Below are 22,965 nucleotides of genomic sequence, written 5' to 3' on the forward strand. Positions count from 1 at the left end.
CTTTCACTTAGCTTCCAGAGCAGTCTCCCGTTTTCTTTAGATTGAATTGCTGCCTCCCTGCCCACTGCTGTCATGCCCAATGGTGCCGGTGTGATGACTTTTCTAACACCCTTGGCTTTGAACTTCTCAATGCCAGTGAACGCTTTCATCCTGCTTCAGTCATGTACATCACAGCCACAACTTGCACCTGAACATCATTAGCAACCTCTCTAGCTTCAAGATCTCAAACCTCAAAATTAGTCTCCCAACCCCTCATAACCTATGTGGAGAGTCCTCACTCTCCACATGCAAGTTGTCAATATTTTTGCTTTAAAATGTTACCAGGGAAGCTGGGCGCTGTGGCTCACACCTGTAATCCCAGCGCTTTGGGAGGCCGAGGCGGGCGGATCACCAGAGGTCGGGAATTTGAGACCAACCTGGCCAACATGGTGAAACCCGTCTCTACTAAAAATACAAAAATTAGCTGGGCTTGGTGGTGCGCGCCTGTAATCCCAGCTACTTGGGAAGCTGAAGCAGGAGAATCGCTTGAACCCAGGAGGCAGAGGTTGCAGTGAGCAGAGATCACACCACTGCACTCTAGACTGGGGCACAGAGCGAAACTCCGTCTCAGAAAAAAAAAAAAAAGTTATCAGGGGCTGGGTGTGTTGGTTCATATCCCGGCATTTTGGCAGACTGAGGTGGCAGGATCACTTGAGCCCAGGAGTTTGAGACCTACCTGAGCAAAAGAGCGAGACCTCTTCCAGCACTTTGGGAGGGCGAGGGGGGTGGATCACGAGGTCAGGAGGTCGAGACCATCCTGGCTAACACGGTGAAACCCCGTCGCTACTGAAAAAAATATATATATAAAAAATTAGCCGGGCGTGGTGGCAGGCACCTGTAGTCCCAGCTACTGGGGAGGCTGAGGCAGGAGAATGGCATGAACCTGGGAGGCGGAGCTTGCAGTGAGCCGAGATTGTGCCACTGTGCTCCAGCCTGGGCAACAGAGCGAGACTCTGTTTCCAAAAAAAAAAAAAAAAAAAAGCGAGACCTCATCTCTACAAACAATTTTTTTTTAATTAGCAGGGGATGATTGTGCATACCTATGGTGCCAGCTACTTGGAAGGCTGTGGTGGGAGGATCCCTTGAGCCCAGGAATTACAGGCTGCAGTGATTGCACCACTGCACTCAGACCCTGTCTCTAAAAAGCAAAATTTAAATCAAATCACTCACTTGTTCAAAAATGTGCAGTGAGGCCAGGCTCAGTGGCTCACACCTGTAATCCTAGCACTTTGGGAGGCCGAGGTGGGAGAAATGTTTGATTCCAGGACCAAACAATTGAGACCACCCTGGGCTCACATAGTGAGAGCTAGGTCTCTACAAAAAAATTAAAAATTAGCCAGGTGTGGTGGTGTGTGCCTGTAGTCTCAGCTACTCAGGAGGCTTAGGTGGGAGGATTGCTTGAGCCTAGGAGGTCGAGGCTGCAGTGAGCTGTGATCGCTGCAGCCACTGCGCTCAAGCCTGAGCAACAGACCAAGACCTCGTCTCAAAAAAAAAAAAAAAAAAAAAGTGTGCAATGACTCCCATTGCCAATTCAAAGAACTTTTATGAATGTCTCAATATACTTGTCTAGCGTTATGTGCCTATTTTTGGACTCAAAGTGGCCACCATAGGTGGGAGATCAAGTTGGCAACAATAGTGTTCCAAGGTAACACCCCCTATATCTCGCTCTGTACCCCAGGCTGGAGTGCGGTGTCTCGATCTCGGCTCACTGCAACATCTGCCTCCCGGGTTCAAGCGATTCTCCTGCCTCAGCCTCCCGAATAGCTGGGACTACAGGCGCGTGCCACCACGCCCGGCTAATTTTTTGTACCCCTTAGTAGAGACGGGGTTTCACCGTGTTAGCCAGGATGGTCTCAATGTGCTGACCTCGTGATCTGCCCGCCTGGGCCGCCCAAAGTGCCGCGATTACAGGCGTGAGCCACCGCGCCCGGCAAGAATTTTTGTTTCTTCTTTTTTTTCTTTCTTTCTTTCTTTTTTTTTTTTTTGAGACGGAGTTTCGCTCTTTCGCCCAGACTGGATTTCAGTGCCGCGATCTCGACTCACTGCAACCTCCGCCTTCCGGTTTCAAGCGATTCTCCTGCCTCAGCCTCCCGAGTAGCTGAGATTACAGGCGCTTGCCACCGCGCCCGGCTGCTTTTTCTATTTTTAGTAGAGACGGGGGTTTCATCATGTTGGCCAGGGTGGTCTCGAACTTCTGACCTCGTGATCCGCCTGCCTGGGCCTCCCAAAGTTCTGGGATTACAGGCGTGAGCCACCGTGCCCGGCCCCAAGAATTTTTTTAAATAATAAATTTTGTGGAACCTTCTATAGGCACTCTTTACAGCGGCGAAGAGCGGAACCCGGCAGATAACATTGAATAAAGGTTGAGTGGACAACTCCTTTGTTATTTTCCTCTTCCTTGACTCCGCCTCCTTGCTTTCCCTTCATTCCCTTTGCGGTTGTGCTTTTAAACCCAAAGCGGCCGCCGTAGGCGAGGGTGGCAAGATGGCTTCCTTTGTCTTTGCTGGTGCAGTGAGAGCAGCTTCAGGTCAGTGGAGAGCGACATACTCCATGCATGCCTTCACAGGAGGGGGAACTGGTGCGGGATAGAATGGGCGTTTAGAGGGAGGTTAACAAGCAAAAGGGGTCATTATTTAAGATAAGAGGGTTAAGCCCAATTTTCTCTGGGGCGGTGTGACCGGCAGCCTGTACCAGGTTCCTTGACTCGGACTCACGCGGGCCTGCGTGTCCCGCATTTTCCACTTCCTTACCAGCTTTTAAACAAGCCAGAGAAACTGGAACGGAGGGGGCGAGGGAGACCAAAAAGTCTCACCTAACTTTCTGATTTGGAGGCTAGGACCCGCCATTCTGGACCTTTAACCTTGAGAATTAATTTCTCCTAACTTCAGATTATATACCTTTACAATGGGGGTCATACCACCTACCTGGGGATTAAATGAGATAATGCACGTAAAGCGTCTTGGGCAGTGCCTGACACATGGTAAGCCTGAAGGCCAGTTTAATTTTTAACTACAGCCCCCGGCACAAGGGCTGGCATGCGAACTTCTTGACTGAGAGACAGCAGAAGTAAAGGCGACTAAATTAAGTTGCCGTCACGTTAAGTACTTGTTGCACAAAGTTAAAAATCATCTAAATACCATAAGATACTCAGTAAGTTACTTTCACACAAAATATATTAAGTTAGGATAACATTTTGTGGGAGAATATACGAGATCAGTCAAGAAAAAGCAACGATGTAAATTTTCCCGTTAGAGAAAAGCTTTTTTTATGTGAAGTATTTTTTGTGTTCGCAAAATATAATACATACGAAGAAAATTTTATGTAGTATGCATGAATGGTTTAACAATTCTAAAGCAAACACCTGTTTAACACTCAGGTCAAAACAGTGCACCACCTCTCTCCCCTGTATATCAAAATTCTCTACTCCCCCCAGATATAAACACTGTTCTCATTTTTATACTTACTATTAGATTGCCTATTTTTCCTATAGTAGGTTTTAGCATGTATATATGCATCTCTCAAGAACATAGTTTTGTCTGGTTTTGAACTTCACATGAATTAATTCATACAGTATATACTCTTTAGTGCCTTTTACATTGTGAGATTCATTCATTTTGCGTAGTTGTAATGCTTTCTCATTGATATATAATTTTTATTTTTATTTATTTTTTTTTTGGGAGGGATGGAGTTTCTCTCGTTGCCCAAACTGGAGTTCAGTGGCATGATCTTGGCTCACTGCAACCTCCGCCTCCCAGATTTAAGTTATTCCCCTGGAGTAGCTGGAATTACGGGCATGCGCAACCACGTCCAGCTAATTTTGTATTTTTAGTAGAGATGGGGTTTCTCCATGTTGGTCAGGCTGGTCTCGAACTCCTGACCTCAGGCGATCCACGCCCAGCCTGCTATATAATATTGTATGACTGTTCCACAATTCTCCATTTTCAGTTTGGGGCAATTATGTACAAAGCTGATTGATCTTGTCCTGGCGCATGAGTCTAATTGTTTCTAAGGATGTGGGTGTGTGTGAAACTCCCTGTGAAATTGCCTGGTCAGAGAATATGTATATATTCAGCATTGCCTGATATTGCCAAACTGTTGGGGCTCCACATCCTCACCAATACCTGATATTGTCAGACCTACAAATTTTTGTTAATCTGGTGGCTTTGCAATGGTATCTCACTGAGATTTAAATAAGCATTTCTCTGATTAGTAACAAGCTGTAGTGTGTTTACACATGTTTATTGGCCTTTTGAATTTCCTTTATGAAATATCCACTTAAATATTTTGCCCATTTTCCTATTGGATTGTCTTATTTAGTTTTTGTTTTGTTTTTGTTTTTCGTTTGTGTGTGTCCTTTATCTTCTCCCACTCAGGCTTGTCTTTTACATTATTTTGGAGTGCCCTTTGATGAAAAGTTATTTTTCATCTACTTGAATTTATAGTTCTTGTAATTTTTAAATAGATGATGTAGGTAGTTATCAACTTAGTATTAATTTAGATTCTACTGAAAACAATTTAAAGAGTGAAGTGACAGCTTATTTTTAAATGTCAGTATTTTAAATATGCTGGAAATTATAGCTTTTTTAACAATTTAAACTATTTGATATTTTAGATATTAAGAATTTGTGAAAGGGTAGTTTTTCAAAATTCTTTTTTCTTGTTGTTGTTGAGATGGAGTCTTGCTCTGTCACCCAGGCTGGAGTGCAGTGGTGCGATCTTGGCTCACTGCAAGCTCCACCTCCCGGGTTCATGCCATTCTCCTGCCTCAGCCTCCCACTACAGGCACCTGCCACCACGCCTGGCTAATTTTGTTTTGTATTTTTAGTAGAGACAGAGTTTCACCATGTTAGCCAGATGGTCTCGATCTCCTGACCTTATGATCCGCCCGCCTCGGCCTCCCAAAGTGCTGGGATTATAGGCGTGAGCCACCGCGCCCGGCCAGTTTTTCAAAATTCTTTTAGGAAACATGGGATCAAAAATCTTGAAGACTCTTGGTTTCGATACTGTCACACTCTGCTCCACTCCCATCCAGTGCAGTTCATGTCCCCCATTCATTCCTTTGATTCATGCCACATAGGGCCAGTGTGATTCCCCAAATGTACATCATCACCTTTGTACATCCTATTCCCTCTGTCTCTTCTTACTCTTTCAAAGCTCTGGTTTTGTGTTACCTCTTTGGTGAAAACATCTGTGTTCTCTATACAAGAGTGTGTTTAGAGTAGATTAGTCTGTATGAAAATGCCCAGACAGGGGCAGAGGACTGAAGGAAATTAGTTATTTCCCTTGATGTACTGCACTTTTGTTAACAAAGCTAGTCTGTTAGGTTTCCCTCACAGGCTTAATCACATGATTGGTCCACCAGAAGGTGCAGTAGATAGAGCCTCCCCACATACTTTCCCATGAACTGCTCTCAACCAAGTTCCCAGTTCCTGTTGTTCCCATAACCATTTTCTCTAACTTCAGTGTATTTATTCCTGATTTCATCTTGTTGGTTTTTATCTGTTTTTCTCTCTTACTGAGATCACTTGGAGTTCTGATACTCTGTCTCTTCACAAATACGTTAACAAGCCATCGTTCCCAGCTTGTTTTTTGCGAAAATTGATAAATATGTCTTATGCAGCCTCAAGATCTTCATAGAAATTGAGAACAAAAGAATTTCTTAGTTTTTTAAAAAAATTTTTTAACTAAGAGATACCAAAATCTGATGACCTATGAAAATTGGAACATTTTCTTGTCTACAGTCCTCCAATGCACTTAATCTTCCAAAGATTACCTCCTGCCTTATTACATCTGCACATCTTTTCAGTTCTTTAACTTATTTATTTGATTTCCAAGACCCTATGTAAGGGCTGTCTCATCAGTTTTCTGCACCAATGTTTATACTACCCTTTTCAGTTGCAAATTGTCACTTTTTCTTTTTTGGAGACAGAGTCTAGTTCTGTCACCCAGGCTGGAGTGCAGTGGCATGATCTCAGCTCACTGCAACCTCTGCCTCCTAAGTTCAAGCAATTCTCCTACCTCAGCCTCCGAGTAGCTGGGACTACAGGTGCGTGCCACTCTGCCCAGCTAATATTTCTATTTTTAGTAGAAACGGGGTTTCACATGTTGGCCAAGCTGGTCTCAAGCTCCTGACCTCAGGTTATCCACCCGCCTCGGCCTCCCAAAGTGTTGGGATTACAGGGGTAAGCCACCACACCTGGCCCTGTTATCACTGATGGCCACATATTAATATACAGGTTAGGCATCTCTAATCTGAAACTTTTTGAGTACCAACATGACACCACAAGTGGAAAATTATTATTATTATTATTATTATTTTTGAGACGGAGTCGCACTCTATCGCCCAGGCTGGAGTGCAGTGGCACAATCTCAGCTCACTGCAAGCTCCGCCTCCCGAGTTCACGCCATTCTCCTGCCTCAGCCTCCCGAGTATCTGGGACTACAGGCACCCGCCACACCATGCCCAGCTAATTTTTTTTTTGAATTTTTAGTAGAGACGGGGTTTCACTGTGTTAGCCAGGATGGTCTCGATCTCCTGACCTCGTGACCTGCCTGCCTCGGCCTCCCAAAGTGCTGGGATTACAGGCCTGAATCACCATGCCCGGCCCACAAGTGGAAAATTCTTTACCTGACCTCATGTGATGGGTGGCAGTCAAAACTTTGTTTCATGCACAAAATTATTTAAAACATTGTATAAAATTAACTTCAGGCTATATGTGTAAGATGTATATGAAACAAATGAATTTCGTGTTTGGACTTGAGTCCCATCTCCAAGATATCTCCTTTATGCAAAATTTAAAAAAATCTAAAATACTTCTGGTCACAGGTGTTTCAGATAATATTCAACCTGTATCATCTTTGCTAAGTATCCCTCTTCTTTATTATCTGCCATTAGCATTCGTTAAATGTTTTCTCTGTGCTACTCCTCCAGGCACTTTACATGCTTCATCTCATTCAAGTCTCATTGTCTCTCTGTAATTAACTTCATTTAAGTTTGAGGAAACTGGGGCACAGAGAGGTTAAGTAACTTGCCCCTGGTTACATAGCAAGGAAGTCATAGAGCTAGCATATGAGCCCAAATCATCTGATTCAAATGCTAGCACTTCTGTATCAACATGGCCCCTCATTTATTATCTGAAATCAGTGCAGTAGAAAATAGGAGAGTAGTTCTAAGTCCCAGCTGAGCATCAGACTCAGGTGGAGTATTTCTCTCTCTTTTTTTTTTTTTTTGAGATGGAGTTTCACTCTTGTTGCCCAGGCTGGAGTGCAGTGGTGCGGTCTCGGCTCACTACAACCTCTTCCTCCCAGGTTCAAGTGATCCTCCTGCCACACCCTCCCGAGTAGCTGGAATTATAGGAGCACACTACCACGCCCGGCTAATTTTGTATTTTCAGTAGAGACGGAGTTGCTCCATTTTGGTCAGGCTGGTCTCGAACTCCTGATCTTGGGTGATCCGCCTGCCTCAGCCTCCCAAAGTGCTGGGATTACAGGCATGAGCCACCTCGCCTGGCTGGAGTATTTTTGTTAACCAACTTTATTGAGGTAGAATTTATATGCCATAAAATTACCCATTTTATGTGTACAGTTTTATGATTTTTTTATTAATTTAGCAAGCTGTACAACCATTACCACATTCCAGCTGTAGGACTTTTTTTTTTTTTTTTTTTTTAGTTTTGTATTAGTGCATTTTTTTTTTTTATACTTTAAGTTCTGAGGACATTTTCATCGTCCTGTGGAACTTGTTTAATGCACAATTTTGAGTCCCACACTAGACTTCAGTCAGAATTTATGGGTGGAGTCAGAGATCCACGAGTGATTCTGATTTGCAGCCATGAACTATTAGTCTGGCCATAGTTGGAAGGACTGATAAGAGGACTTCATTCACACCACACATCTAGGCTGTCTGAAATCTGCCTTCTGACCTGTTCCACCCCACTGTCCACTACTTCTCCCAAGGCGTCTCTGATAGTCAGGCGAGCAGTCTCAGCCTCTGAGGCAGGTCTGGTCCTCAACCCATACATGTACAGTTGACCCTGGAACAACACAGCAGGTAGGGTGTCAACCCCCAAGCAGTTGAAAATCGAGTATAACTTTTGGCTCCTCCAAAACTTAATTACTAATAGCCTACTGTTGGCCAGAAGCCTTACCAATAACATAAACCATTGATTAACATTCTGAGGCCGGGCATGGTGGCTCACACTTGTAATCCTAACACTTTGGGAGGCTGAGGCAGGTGGATCACTTGAGCCTAGGTGTTCACGATTGGACTGGGCAACATGGCAAAATTCTGTCTCTACAAAAATTAGTCAGGCATGGTGGCACGTGCTGTAGTCCCAGCTACTTGGGAAGCTGAAGTGGGAGGATGGATTGAGCCCAGGAGGTCAAAGCTGCAGTGAGCTATGATTGTGCCACTGCACTCCAGCCTGGGCCACAGAGTAAGACCCTGCCTCAAAAAAAGAATTTTAAAAACATATATCCTTCATGTTATATGTATTATATACTGTATTCTTACAATGAAACAAGCTAGAGAAAAGAAAGTCATAAGAAAGAGAAATAGGGTACTGTTCATTAAGTGAAAGTGGATCATCATAAAGGTCTTCATCATCTTTACATTGATTAGGCCAAGGAGGAGTTGGTTTTGCTGTCTCTGCGCAAAAAAAAAAAAAAAAAAAACGATTGCAGAGAAAGAAGAGGAGGAGGAGGTAGAAGGGGAGACTGGAAAGGCAGGCACACTAGGTACAACTTTTTTTGAAGAAAATCTGTGTGTAAGTGGCTCTGTGCAGTTAAAACCCATGCTGTTCAAGGGTCACCTGTATTTGTTTCAGTCCCCATGCCTTTGCTTATGTTGTTCGTCCTGCCTGAAATGTGTTCCTCCTCTTCTAAGGTTCTGTTCATTTTCTTTTTTTTGAGACAGAGTCTCTGTTGCTCAGGCTGGAGTGCAGTGGCGCGATCTTGGCTCACTGCAACCTCCGACTCTCGGGTTCACGCCATTCTCCTGCCTCAGCCTCCCAGTAGCTGGGACTACAGGGCCTGTTCATTTTCTAGAGCACTTTCACTTTCTGGAGAACTCAAGTGCCTCTTCTCTTTCCTTTAAGAATCTTTCTCTCGCCACTCTTGTCGAGTGCATCCCTGACCTGCCATTGTACTGTGTGTGGGAGTTCTGTCTCACCAGAGTATAAGATCTGGGAGGTGGGAATAAATGTTACACACATCTTTTTCTCCTAGTACTGGACATAGAGCTAGCAAACATCTGACTGGATTGTGACGATGATTGTGCAGCTCTCTAAATTTTCCAAAAATTGTTGAATTGTATACATAAAATCGGTAATTATTTTATGGTTCTACCTTAGTAAAGTGGTAAAAGCTTCACAGATGAATCTGATGCTCAGGGCACGTTAATTGTATTTAATACTTGGTGGCATTGATACATCTCTTAATTTTTAATATCTGGATGCATATTTTGGAGTATTATATTAAGTATATATGCTCTTATCTTTACAGGAATCCTACGGCCCCTGAATATTTTGGCATCTTCAACCTATCGCAGCTGTGTCAAGAATGCCTCTCTTATTTCTGCATTGTCCACTGGACGCTTTAGTCATATTCAGACACCAGTTGTTTCTTCCACTCCCAGACTTACCACATCTGAGAGGAACCTGACATGTGGGCATACTTCAGAGATCCTTAATAGGTAGAGTATATTTCTTTGTGGGTATATATTCTCCTGCCTCAGCCTCCTGAGTAGCTGGAAAGTTCTGGGATTACAGGTGTGAGCCACTGTGCCTGATTGGTAGAGTATATTTCAATAAACATGATGCTTAGACAAACTTTCCAAGATATTCATGCCTGCAAAGGTATCCTAGAAGTAGGTGGTATTCTTTGCCTACCTGCAGTTAATTATGTAGACTTCTGCTTGATTGAGTGGGAGACTCTGACTGACATCCATGTATCTAGGCGCCTGCGGCAGGAAAATGCCAAATACAGCACGCTTCTGATGTTGTATGTGTGCTTTCCTGCGTGGAAGCTGTCATCCAAAGTGGAGGGTGCACAAGATGCTCAGCTTGTAAGGGTGGGCTGCGTGTGTTGGTCATTCAGTCAGCAAATATCCAGTTAAACACCCCTGGGTGCCTAGCACTGTAGTTGGCAAAAAGGACACAAAGGTAAACAAATTGAAGTCCTCAAGGAGTTTGCAATCTGATGGGAAGATGGATAAGAAATCAAGCGATGATAATAGAATGAATTATTTTACAGGAATTGAGGGGGTAGGTTTTAGAAGACTTGCAAGTTGGTGATGGTTGCTATTCTAATTTATGCTTAATGTCATGGGTCATTGGAAGTAATATTGTGTATGAAAAGTTAGTTCCATCCCATTGGAGCAGCTTTACTCATTTCTCAGTGGAGATATGAATTTTAATCCTTTAATCAGTCTGATTATATACTAAAAATTTTTAAATATATTTTTAGATTGGCCCCCGTGCTTCCAAGTGTCCTGAAGCTACCAGTCAGATCTCTAACATACTTCAGTACAAGAAAAGGCAAGAGAAAGACTGTGAAAGCTGTCATCTATAGGTTTCTTCGACTTCATTGTGGCCTATGGGTGAGGAGAAAGGTGAGTCTTCACACTGTTACTAAATTGAAAAAGGAGTGCGAGGCCGGGCGTGGTGGCTCACATCTATAATCCCAGCACTTTAGGAGGCCAAGGCAGGTGGATCACGAGGTCAGGAGTTCAAGACCAGCCTAGCCAACATGGTGAAACCCCGTCTCTACTAAAAATACAAAAATTAGTCAGGCGTGGTGGCAGGCACTTGTAATCCCATCTACTCAGGAGGCTGAGGCAGAGAATTGCTTGAACCCAGGAGGTGGAGGTTGTTGTGAGTCAAGATCAAACCACTGCATTCCAGCCTGGGCGACAGAGCGAGACTCCATCTCGAACAAAAAAGGAGCGTGAGCAGATTAAAATGAAACAGAATTCAGCCAGGCACTGTATGTAGCTCACGCCTGTAATCCCAGCACTTTGGGAGGCCAAGGCACTTGAGATCAGGAGTTAGAGACCAGCCTGGCCAAAATGGTGAAACCCCATCTCTACTAAAAATAGAAAAATTAGCCAGGCGTTGTGGCAGGTGCCTGTAATCCCAGCTGCTTGGGAGGTTGAGGCAGGAGAATCTCTGGAACCTGGAAGGCGGAAGTTGCAGTGAGCCAAGATCACGCCCCTGCACTCCAGCCTAGGTGACAGAGTGAGACTTCATCTCAAAAAAAAAGAAAGACCAACCGGTTTTGCAAAACCATTTTTGAGATACAGTAACTGCCCAAATCGTAATTCCCTTTTATTACTTGGAAATTAAATCTTTAAAAATCAAAATTTGGTTCCCTGTAAAAATAAAATAGTTGGTAGAACTTTCTTGATGTTTGAAAGGTTGAAAGGATTCTCCCCTGTTTTATAAACAGTCCTAAATTTGTAGATAAATGGGTTGATTGGAACTCTCAGCTCTTATCTCTGTTGAAACACTGGTGGGTAGTTTCCTACACCAGTCAGCAGAAGCTCATATAATCCATAAGCAGCTAAACTAAAGGTCTAATGTTCTGAGTTTTGTGAATTTGAGACCACTGGAAACATTCTTCCCTTTTGTGTGTGTGTGTGTGTGGTTTTTTTTTTTTCTTTTTTTTTGAGACAGAGTGTCACTCTGTTGCCCAGGCTGGAGTGCAGTGGCACAATCTTGGCTCACTGTGACCTCTGCCTCACGGGCTCAAGCCGTTCTCCTGCCTCAGCCTTCGGAGTAGCTGGGATTACAGGCATGCACCACCATGCCAGGCTAATTTTTGTATGTTTAGTAGAGACGGGTTTTCACCATATTGGCCAGGCTGGTCTTGAACTCCTGACCCTAAGTGATCCACGTGCCTCAGACTCCCAAAGTGCTGGGATTACAGGCATGAGCCATGGCGCCTAGCCCCCACTTTGTTTTTATACCAATTATTTCCAGGTCCTCTTCTAGCCCTAGGTAAAATGAAATGGGTGGGTTTCCTTGCCTTCCTTTCCATATCCCTCTCACTGGGCTCTGGAGCCCTCATGTTACTGTAAAGGACCCGATCATACTCTCCAATCATAGTACCTAGCTTCAGTTCAGGGCTCCCGAAAGTATACCCGGTATAGAATGCCCTGCCTCTTCAAAATCTAATTTTCAGAGAAAAACAAAAAATCTGGGTAGATTAATTCATACTAATGTGTAAAACAAAGTATCTTCCGTGACACGGTTTCATCCAGCAGTCCTTGATATTTATTGTTTATTACCTCCTTCCATTTTTGAATCTAGAGACTGTGTAAAAAAATTCAAGCATTTTCACAGTGGTTCCATTCCGTGAATAATCTTTAAAGGACACTGGTGGTAATGGGCAGGGCAGCAAATTAAGTGTTTGTACGTCAGAGATCCATAGTAACCCAGTTTGGCCTGCAAACTATAAAATTATTACACAGATGTGGAGATTTGGCTTTGAATGTTTGCATTTAAAATTGTAAGCAGTGAGTAGCAAAAATCTAACTTCTAGCATTTTAAAACCAGAACTATTAAATAACCTTTCCTAATTTCATCACTGTCCTTATAGAAGTTGATGGTCACAGTGATGATACTAAGACATGTCAGAAACCCAAGGCACATTCTCAGCAAAGAGCCATGGTTTTGTTCAGTTGGTATTGTGCCATAAAGAACCCTTGGCTTGAAAGGACCCAAGGGCTCACTGTGTGGTTTTAGCCAGATGTTAAGCTGGGTGGCACCTAAGATCCCTTCTACTTTAAACAGGCTATGATTATAGTTTTTATATTCAATCTAATTTTCCTTTCCTGTCTTTAAAAATTAATTATTCAAAATTAATAATATCTATATGGGTGTATATGAAAGTTCTGGGTTGAATATGTGGGTTAACCATTCCTTCACCACTCCTAATAATAGTCTTACCATATTCATAATTCCTTAGAAAAGTACTTCCTAAAAAAATTGGTCCCTTGTGTGTGAAAAGAATAAATGAAGCAATGTATTTGAGAACTGTGCTTCTCAGCTCTTGTAATACTCAGCTTAAGAAATATTAATGTTGCTACCTAGCCAGCACTGCATCCTCCTCTACATTAGGAAAGACAGTGGTTAAGAACTCTTATTAGCCTGAGCAAGATGGCGAGACCTCATCTCTACAAAATTTAAAAAATTTGCTGGGTATGGTGGTGTACACTTGTGGTCCCAGCTATATGAGAGGCTGAGGCAGGAGGATCACTTGAACCCAGGAGGTAGAGGCTGCAGTGACTGTGATCACGCCACTGCACTCCAGCCTGGATGACGGCGTGAGACCCTGTCTCAAAACAAAACAAAAAAAGAACTCTTATTGGCCCTCAGACCTCTGTCTGCTACTTCTCTAATCAATGGTTTCTTTTTTTAAAGATGTAAAATAAGAATAATAGTACGTTGTTAAAGATTGCTGAAGAGATAGTAAGATCATACCTGTTAAGTTAGTGATTATAATTCTATGTCATTATCTTGTACTTTCCCAGCCACACACATTTAGTTTTATTTTCTGTGAGTTTAAGTAACATTTTTTTCTAAAATACTATTTATTACTATTTCTTTTCAAACTACACATGCTTTCTCCATCCTGCCCCGCCCCCAGTAAAGAATCGCATCTTTCCAAGAAATATTCCAGCCCCTATGGAAGTGTGGTTTTTGTTCTTATTGGGTCTATAAACCTTGAGTTGTGAAGATACCTGTTGTTTCATACATAATATGATGCTTTACATTTCTTTGTAATATCTGACAGGCTGGCTATAAGAAAAAATTATGGAAAAAGACACCTGCAAGAAAAAAGCGATTGAGGGAATTTGTGTTCTGCAATAAAACCCAGAGTAAACTCTTAGATAAGATGACGACGTCCTTCTGGAAGAGGCGAAACTGGTATGTCGATGATCCTTATCAGAAGTATCATGATCGAACAAACCTGAAAGTATAGAAGTTTCACTTGTTTCTCAGTTATTGGATATGTATCTTTGTGTACATGATATCTTTGCAAAAATGGATAAGTACAAAACTTGATGTAAATTGTACCAATGAATATGTAAACATACAGTGACAACATTAAACTTATAAAAGTGTAAAACTTAATGGATCCGACTTTGCCAGATTTGGTTAGAGAAACAGAAATTTAGAATGGTGCATTATTTTTAACAAATGGTATTGGCTTAACTAGTTGTTTCAGTTAGGCTCTTTTAGTTGCAAGGAATCTCAAGTGGGACAAACATAAGAAGACTCAAAAGCCACAAGTTAGCTCAAACAGTATGACATTATTTTAAGGATATGTGCCTGGGAATTCAGGAACCACCTCACCAAACCCATCTCCCACCCAGAAATCACCCCCCAGCATCAAGAAGAGCAGAAATTGGGTGGTGCTCCTCAGCAGGGGCAGGTGGATGTTTAGGCTTAGGCTCTGCCATGCATGTGACTTGCTTCTTTTTACATTGTTAACTCCATTCTCTTGTGTTCACCAACTTCTCTACACAGCTTTTGCATACTTACAGTTTCTGTTCCTTTGGAATAACTAACTTGCACCTTTGAGGTTCTTTTCTACATCGTGACCTTCAGCTCCTGTCTCTAGTGTCCAGTTGCCAAGGAAATTTAACTGGGTCAGACTACCTTTTTATACTAGGTCTGTTTGGGTCATTGTCTAGAGTAGGGATTGGCTGTTCTTAAGTCAGGAGCCCACCCTAGCCCGCTTTGTATTAGCAAGTTTGCAGCAAAAAAAGAGTTATGTGAGCAATTTCACTTGGAGGTTCACATGGGGTGGCAGCACACTTAATGTCTAACACACCAGGTTCATTGTGTTCATAACACTTCTCATTTATTTTAACAACACTTTTTCATAGAGAGGAGAGGAGCCCTTCAGCATGCTCATTCATGAAACAGAAGAGGCTGTACAAGTGAAGACAAGGGCTTCTTATGCAAGTTTTGAAAGATAGGTATTTTTTTTTTTTTTTGAGACAGGAGTTTTGCTCTGTTGCCCAGGCTGGAGTGCAGTGGTGCAATCATAGCTCATTGAAGCCTCGCACTCCTGGGCTCAGGTGGTCCTCCTGCCTCAGCTTCTCAGGTAAGGATATGTATTTCTTAAAAGTTAGTTTATCCATTTCAGATTTCATGTTTTCATTTGTAAGGATAAACTTTTCCCACAAATTTTCAACAATCATTGTAGAAACTAAGGGGAGAAAGTAATCTCAGTTGTTTTAGAAATGATGAAAGAGTTAAGCATTGTTTACTTGAAGTGGGCAGGGAAGCATCTCTTCAATTGAGTGGTTACAGTCTAGGGCAGTGGTTCCCAACTCTCCCATCAGAATCATCTGGGAAGCATTTTCAAACAGCAAAGTACTTTGAAAACCATTATTAAATAGAATTATGCATGAATTACTGTTTCAGAAACTTTAATGTAGTAGTTGGTGATAATAAGATGAAATTCCTCTGTTAGTAAAATTATGAAATTGAAGTTCTGCAGCATGTCAGGCCAGGATTATTGGGAATTCCTTGAAAGTAGTGTGTGTAGGCCGGGCGCAGTGGCTCAAGCCTGTAATCCCAGCACTTTGGGAGGCCGAGACGGGCGGATCACGAGGTTAGGAGATCGAGACCATCCTGGCTAACACGGTGAAACCCCGTCTCTACTAAAAAATACAAAAAACTAGCCGGGCGAGGTGGCGGGCGCCTGTAGTCCCAGCTACTCAGGAGGCTGAGGCAGGAGAATGGCGTAAACCTGGGAGGCGGAGCTTGCAGTGAGCTGAGATTCGGCCACTGCACTCCAGGCCGGTCGACAGAGCAAGACTCCGTCTCAAAAAAAAAAAAAAAAAAAATAGTGTGTGTTTATTAAAAGGAGAAAGGATAACAACAGAATGTTCTACAACCAGAAGTCCAAGTGTGTGTCTATTTATGGGACCAATAAATAAAGAACAGACATTTGATTTGAGGTAAGGTAAAAGCCTGAAACATGGAATGGCATTCTGTTTTGATGGATTTTCATTTCTTCGCACTTCTGAGACGGCAAAGCCAACCACTTAGAAGGCTTCCACATCTTTGTCACCTGCCTGGCTCCTGCCCTCTGATGTACCTCTGGGTAGTAGGATGGAAATGGTGTCTGCAGAAGTTGGGGAGAAGGAGACTTTTGCACAGCCTCCATGACTTCTTTAACCCAAATATGGATGACAAGGGTCTCTGTTACAGGGGCCTCAGAGCACCTTCGTTTCTCCTCTAGACCAGGGACAGGAGGATAGAGATAAGGGCTGGCAACCAGAGCCTCAGCATCCAAAGATGGTCTGAAGTGGGACGGCTGACAGGCACATAACTTAGGGGAAAGGGAATTTCATACGTACGATTTTTGTTTTGTGGGTAGGAGGGCTTATCATCAACACTGATTTTATAATCTGACAATAAAGACAATAAATGTCTTTCATTAAAGAGTTTACCTAAATGATGTTCGATTATATGTATAATTTATAACATATGCATAGTTTGTTTATTCGGGTATATGTATAATTTATTGAACACCTACTATGTCCCAGCATATCTACAAAACTGGGTACATACATATCATAAACTGCTAATCCATATTTCCAGTCTTACAAAGGACATAATGATTAGTTAAGCCCTAATTTATATTTGAGGAAACTGAAGCTGAGAGAGGGTTAAATAAATTACCCAAAGTACAGCTAATAAGACCCAGAATCTCAGTCTCACTCCTTGGGATCCTGTGTATTTCCCTGAGTCTTCTAACAACATAAGAAAATTCATATCTAAATCAACAAGTGACTGTAATCTGGTACTATAAATACTAAATAAACACTTCTTCATAACACTGTACGAGTTCGGCTTTTAAACTTTATTACTTTGCTTTCTTGTCCTTTGCCAACTCTTAACCTGGATAATCCCAGTTCTGTCAACATTGGACCAGGCTCAGTAAATAAACAAATGAATGGATTTCCAGGCTTTTTTTCCCATCTCTTCCTGCTTTTAGTCCTCTGAATCTGCTTCTTTGCTTACTGCTGCTTTATTTTACAGTGGTTTTGTCAAACCTAGAATACAGGACTAAAAATGCAAGGAAATTGGGTCTGTGTTTAATTTTGATGTTTCAAATTTTGAGCTTCCAAGTCTTTGTGGCCACCCAATGAAGTTTGAGTCTGCCTGTTCAGATGTGAAAGGTAAGGGCTGCAGCAGGTTTTAGGGTATCCCTTCCACCCACAGTGGCCCTTCACCACCCTGTTGTCACCTGCACAGGCACTCCCCCATTTGCAGATGAAGAAATGTTCAGAGAAGAAAAATGATGGACCAAAGGTCTGTTTGCACAATTGAAACTCTACCAGTGGACTATTCTATTTTCACAGCTACCTAGTTTCTGCTGATGATTTTTTAAAATGTAAAATAAAAGTGATACTTTCAGGTTTGTAGTTGTGTGATGAACTGGTTTTCAAAACACTTATATCATCTGATTTTCTTGCCCTCTCAACATCCTATGCAGCAGGCATGGGGCCAAGTCACCAGGCCAGTCCATGGCTGAGCACTCAGCTTCTAATCCTTGCTACCTCCCATATTTGAAAAAAAGCATTTCCTTTTTCCTTTTAAGTCCAACGTTACAAAGATAGTTTTTAAAAGAAAAATGTTAAGACTTTATTCAAGATGTGTATCAGGCATTATAACAAAACAGCAGAACTTCAACCTTTGGAATACTGTAATTTTACATCCCTTTGATGCACAGTCCAGTATACTATTTTATTACAGATCGTTCTATAGGGACTACAGAAATGAACTAGAGGAAATGTGCACAGTCACAATCCAGAATATCAGCTCTGGGAGTGTACACTGTTAGAGGATGAAGCACATCCTTTGCCATTTCAAATACTGTGCCAGGTGAAAGACTAGGAAGGCTCAAAGATGGTCATGGTTGACAAGCACTCTTATCACAAACACACGGACAGCTTATCATAGAGAACACATTTCAAAGGCCAGCAAAGTGAGCAAGCTATTCACACAAAGCCAGGAGGGATTGTGAGTAAACTCTCCAGTTCATAAGCACAAGTCCACATCTCACCTCCTCAGAACAGGTGCTCAATGGCAATTAACTAAAAGTTATGACATGAACATTACAGACTTTCCAGCTAGCATTTTGTAAACAGCCTGTGTCTGTAAGTCAGCAAATTAAAAACATTCAGTTGTATCCTCTAGACAGAACACCACACCACTACATGTACACTTACAGGCTTTCACATTTTATGTCAGTTCATACACAAATGTACAGCTTGTCAGATACGTAAACACATTTTGCCAGAAATATGACAGCTGCTCTCAGTTGTACAGTGAGTGTCTTTAAGAGAGAAACCGACTCCCTAGTCAACACTTGAAGGAAAAATAGTTACATTTACATTAAGACAGCAGTTTGGATACCTTCATATTTTTCAATCTTGAATGAGAAGTAATACAGCATGTCTGAGAATAGAGCGCTTCAAACTTTTTTTTGGCATAGTTAAGTGCAAACTTGATAACCTGTACTTGTCACAACTTTCCATTGTAATGGCGAAAATATAGCTTGTTCACAATAGGATTTTAAACTGCTGCTACAGGCAATTTATTGTTATGGCAAAAAAAAAAAAAAATTGCTAAGAAGCTGTGTAAGCTTTTTTTTTTTTGCTCTTGTTTCTGATAATTCTGGGTACTTCCAACTAACAGGTAAATATATTTTAAAGAGTGTATTATTCTTCCGTCTGGAACTACTCAATGAGCACAAAGAAAACATTTTCTGTGTTCCTTAACAGATTTAGGTATCGGTGGGTGTGGGGCACAGAAAATGAGCAAACAGCCTCTGTTTATCCTCTCAGCCACAAATTCGCTTTTAGGTAAATTTTCCTATACTCTTGCAAATTACAAAATCACCTTCAGAGGAACTATGGGTAGACGGGATTCCAATATGCATATCTGGCAACAATCAGCTTCAAATTAAACCCTTTCTGGGGTGGCTAAGGTCCAGCTAACGTATCATCAGCAAAGGCCTCTAATGTGTTTGCGTAGTAATGGAACAGTTTTTAATTGGGCCTGTTTATAGTTGATTGACAGTTCTATATGGTATATAACACTAATTATCTAGTCGTCTGGGCATATCCACGAACAAATACAATCCAAATATTATGAGTAACTGGGTTGTGACCACTGCATGCATTACACTGAAAGAAAACACCAACTCGAAGCACAAATATATTATTCTTACATTTCGGCTCAGCTCTCAGCGGGGAGAGCAGCTACCTCGGACCACAGTGCCATTTAAACCAGATTCTTTTCAAATAAAATTCTCAATCTAAGTGGAAAGCCCCCTCAGAGAGTGCCTTATTCCCCTACTAAGCAATCCAGGCTTGTATAAAACGTCTGATAAGGCCTGTAGTGCCCATTGAGTGTGAGTCTGCTGTTTCTATTCTGCACAGGCCAGGAGGGGAACAGAAGGTGTGAGCCACAGGTGCTCCTGGGTCTGACCAGCAAGTGTAACCCATAAAGATCTCAAGCTTGAAAACCATTCTAGAGCCCACCATTTGATGGTTACACATGTGTTTCAGATGTCTGTTATGGCGTATCTGAAACAGCACAGTTCTCAGTTTTTTGTGTGTTTGTTTTTGCTAAGCTAAACAAGTGTCGCTAGAGTTCGCTAAAACAAGGTGCTCAGTGTAAGCTCCTCTGTCTGGGGAAATCAGCAGCACTGGTCACGATAAAGGAGAAATTGTCCTTTGTCAAGCACAGAATTACTCCTTCCAACAGCTCTACACGTTCCCATCCTCAAGAAATTGCGCCAAGGGTGAGCTACCTGCCTATCCCTGGAAAAGATTCAGAAGCTCCTAATTCAGAATCCAGGGAGGAGATGAGCTTCCTGTGACTTTTCTCTTATCCTAGGATGTTCCCCTGACCTCTCATCACACTTTACTGTGTTGTGAAATATTGTTTCTCTTAGTTTGTAACTTGTCTGGTCTTTTAACTAAACAACTATCTAAAGAATATAGACCACATTCCTGCAGGGAAAGGGATGTCTTACTGGAGTTGTATTTGGAAGCTTTATAAGCACATCTGAGACGTTCTCTAGAATCAAAATATTTTTCTATATTTGTTTTTTGCAGTTTTCTTACATGTCAGAACCTCTGGCAGCCCTTGCAAGTCCATTATATTAAAAGCCAAAAGCCATAAATATGTACATCATAGTTCAAAGTATTAGTACCAAGAACAAAGAAAGTTTTAAAAAATGCTTTGTTTGCATTTACAGGACTAAAAACTAAGTATGCAACAGATAAATTACAACTGTACATCTCAGCGGCATAGGGGTGATTCTCTTATCTTTCTAATTAACACACTGCTGTCTATAATGACAATCCAATTGTGGAAAATTACCAACCTCAGAAGACTTAAAGGTCACTACCCCCGCCCCTACTACCTTTCCCTTTAGCCTCTCCCCAGCAAAATAAAGAAAAGGGGAAAAAAAGAAATCCTTAAAAGTGGAAGGGGAGAGAGAAAAGGCCATGTTTGTGAGGCTGCACACTCAAAGCACACCCAGCTTGCGGATTTCTATGTTATTAGTGAATAGCTCTTTAAGGCAGAGAAGAAACATTCTGTGGATCCGGTGCTGTTGGCTCATCTCACTCACGTGGTTTCGGTGGCTGAGGATGAGGTACTTTTCTTCCTGAAGCGAGATCGAAGGATTCTAGGCGGTGCCTGGTAGAGAAAACAGAAAGGTGTCCCTCAGTTTGGTGTAAATGTGGAATCTTGAGGTCAGCACCTGGAAGGCATTGTGTTGAGACTTCCAGCTCCTTTGGCCAATGCTGGCTAGGGCTGGGGTCTCCCTGAATCTCCACAACAGGAAGCAATCATCAGAGTCCCATCCCACATATCGCATGAAGCTGACCCTTTGAGAGGCTGATGCCTCCCTCTTAAATTATGCTCCTCGATCTCCCAAGGGAACGGTTGTGCAGAATGACACATCTTTCTTGTTTCCGCCTGAGGAGCAAAATGATCTTAAATGATTCAGCAGAAGGAGACATCTCCCCATCGCTTCCTTTGCTTTTGTTACTTCCTTTGGGAACCAGCCTAATGTTTTTTGGCACTTGCCTCAAATTTTCATCACCAAATTTCCAGTCCCCTTTCTGGATGTGAAACCTCTTAATGTACAGCACACCACACCACAAAGGCAAACACCAGGTTGCAGTTCAGGTTAAATATCCCTTATCCGGAAATGCTTAGGGTCAGAAGTGTTTTGGATTTTAGATTTTTCTTTCAGATTTTGGAATATTTGCATGTACATTCCAATTGAGCACTGCAATTGGAAAATCTGAGATTCAGAATGCTCCTAAGAGCACTTCCTTGGAGCATGACCTTTGTGCATCATGTCCGCAAAGAATTTCAGATTTTTCGATTAGGGATGCTCAACTTATATAAAGGGCTCCACCTCATCTCTCCCACAAATGACTCTCAAGGGACCCCTCTTTCCATAGGATACACAGATCACAGGAGGAGTTCCTATTTCAATGAAAGTGAAGGGGACTTTTTCTGGCACAGCACTCGAAGGGGTTTGCACAACTGGCCCCGACCTACCCTCAGCCCCCATATCTGTCCACTTCTCTGTATACACATAGAACTTTCTCTACACTGTGCCCGTTCATACCTGTCTTCCTTCTGACTGGACGCCCTTCCCTCCCTCCTCTGTCTTGCATATTTCTAGGCCTCCTGAGGACCCAGCTCAAAGGTCACTTCTGCAAAGGTTTCCCGGAGCCCCTCTTGCCACTGCCTAGCCACATACAACCAGGCATTGTCACCTCCTGTGTTCTCTCATGTTTTGTACATGTCCCACAGCAGAGGACTTTGCACCCAGTGAGAAGGGGGTGTGTGGGGGCCCTGCTCACTCCCCACCAGACTGGGGACTTCCTGAGGGCAGGCCCATGTCACATTCACCACCATTTCCTGGTGAGTGGCTCAGTGCTGGGCAGGCACGTAGAAGGGAGGAAGTGAATGAGCTAGAGAACAAGACTCAGGCCCTCTCATAGAATCCTCATGCTACAGCCTTACCACTACGAGATGCTTACCAGCCACCTCTGGAAAGAGACTGAAAACAGAAACAACGGAACCCACCTTTACAGTAATCTGCCTCTTGGCAGGCTGGTGAACAGTAAACAGTAAAGCATTTTGTGCAGCTTTAATAAACAAAAGCAAAACAGCACAAACCCTTGGGCCCTAGAATTCTTTAGGCTGGGCTCCTCTCCCCATCAGGAGGCTCCCCAGGCCAGATTGCCCAGGCCGGACTCCTCCAGCAGTGTCCAAGCCCAGAACATCCTTTCCCAAACCCTTTAACTTTAAAAGGGATGCATGTGCGCCTCACCTTGGAAAGGAACCTGATTAACTGCACATAGAGGTGGTCATAATTACAGTCCTAATGAATAAGAATGCTAGGCTGCTCAGTGTCTGTGGAAGGGAATATTTCAAGGCATCTCCCCATGTAAGTCTCACAAGGGTCTGTACAGAGACTTCCTGTTTGCTTCAGATGGCCTCTCAGGTCGTGATACTCAGCAGATGGGGAATAAGACAGGAGACCTTAGGAAGCAGAGAGAAAGACTGGGGTCCCCGCACCTGCGCTTATAACTGGTGACTCCCTACCCACGTCACAGAGCAAGGCCCAGGAGGCTCCAGGCTCAGCCCTCCTGCTGCCAGAGCTCCATCCACATCCTACAACTGACAATAGCATGTATGTCAAGGGTATTGGTTCTGGTAACTCTAAAGGGCTGTACCCCTTCAGTAACATTTCATGAATAGCTACTTTGTACCAGGCACTATGCTGTCTCTTGGAGATACAGCGATGAACAAGCTTTGTTCTTACTTATGAAAACTTTTCAAATAACACATTCTGAGT

The 22,965-nt window shown here is 42.7% G+C and overlaps 2 protein-coding genes across 6 annotated transcripts in view; one reads left to right on the top strand and one right to left on the bottom strand.

Moving 5' to 3' along the window:
• Positions 1–2,383: 2,383 nt before the first annotated feature.
• Positions 2,384–17,484, top strand: MRPL35 (mitochondrial ribosomal protein L35). Of its 3 annotated transcripts, none has more exons than XM_011971129.1 (5): positions 2,384–2,566; positions 9,541–9,730; positions 10,504–10,648; positions 13,834–13,967; positions 16,086–17,484. In XM_011971129.1, coding segments are annotated over exons 1-5 (513 nt in total). In that variant the 5' UTR covers positions 2,384–2,523; the 3' UTR covers positions 16,087–17,484. The 3 variants fall into 3 exon arrangements, with proteins under 3 accessions (XP_011826519.1, XP_011826518.1, XP_011826517.1); XM_011971128.1 differs by having other exon boundaries at positions 17,319–17,480; XM_011971127.1 differs by lacking the exon at positions 16,086–17,484 and having other exon boundaries at positions 13,834–14,174.
• Positions 17,485–17,683: 199 nt separating this feature from the next.
• Positions 17,684–22,965, bottom strand: part of REEP1 (receptor accessory protein 1) — a 136,134-nt gene continuing 130,852 nt past the window's right edge. For all 3 annotated transcript variants that reach the window (XM_011971124.1, XM_011971125.1, XM_011971126.1), the window contains exon 7: positions 17,684–20,780. In XM_011971124.1, the coding sequence (XP_011826514.1) occupies positions 20,770–20,780 (11 nt within the window). In that variant the 3' untranslated portion in view covers positions 17,684–20,769. The remainder of the gene's footprint in view (positions 20,781–22,965) is intronic.

Source organism: Mandrillus leucophaeus, unplaced genomic scaffold, assembly GCF_000951045.1.
Source record: "Mandrillus leucophaeus isolate KB7577 unplaced genomic scaffold, Mleu.le_1.0 Scaffold988, whole genome shotgun sequence".
NCBI lineage: Eukaryota > Metazoa > Chordata > Mammalia > Primates > Cercopithecidae > Mandrillus > Mandrillus leucophaeus.

What these genes read in the sequence shown, in the direction of transcription:
- MRPL35 (XM_011971127.1), top strand. Translation starts at nt 2,524, where the DNA reads ATGGCTTCCTTTGTCTTTGCTGGTGCAGTGAGAGCAGCTTCAG. An exon ending in ACTTCAGAGATCCTTAATAG is followed by an intron (nt 9,731 to 10,503) that starts GTAGAGTATATT and finishes ATATATTTTTAG; the next exon opens with ATTGGCCCCCGTGCTTCCAA. An exon ending in GCCTATGGGTGAGGAGAAAG is followed by an intron (nt 10,649 to 13,833) that starts GTGAGTCTTCAC and finishes AATATCTGACAG; the next exon opens with GCTGGCTATAAGAAAAAATT.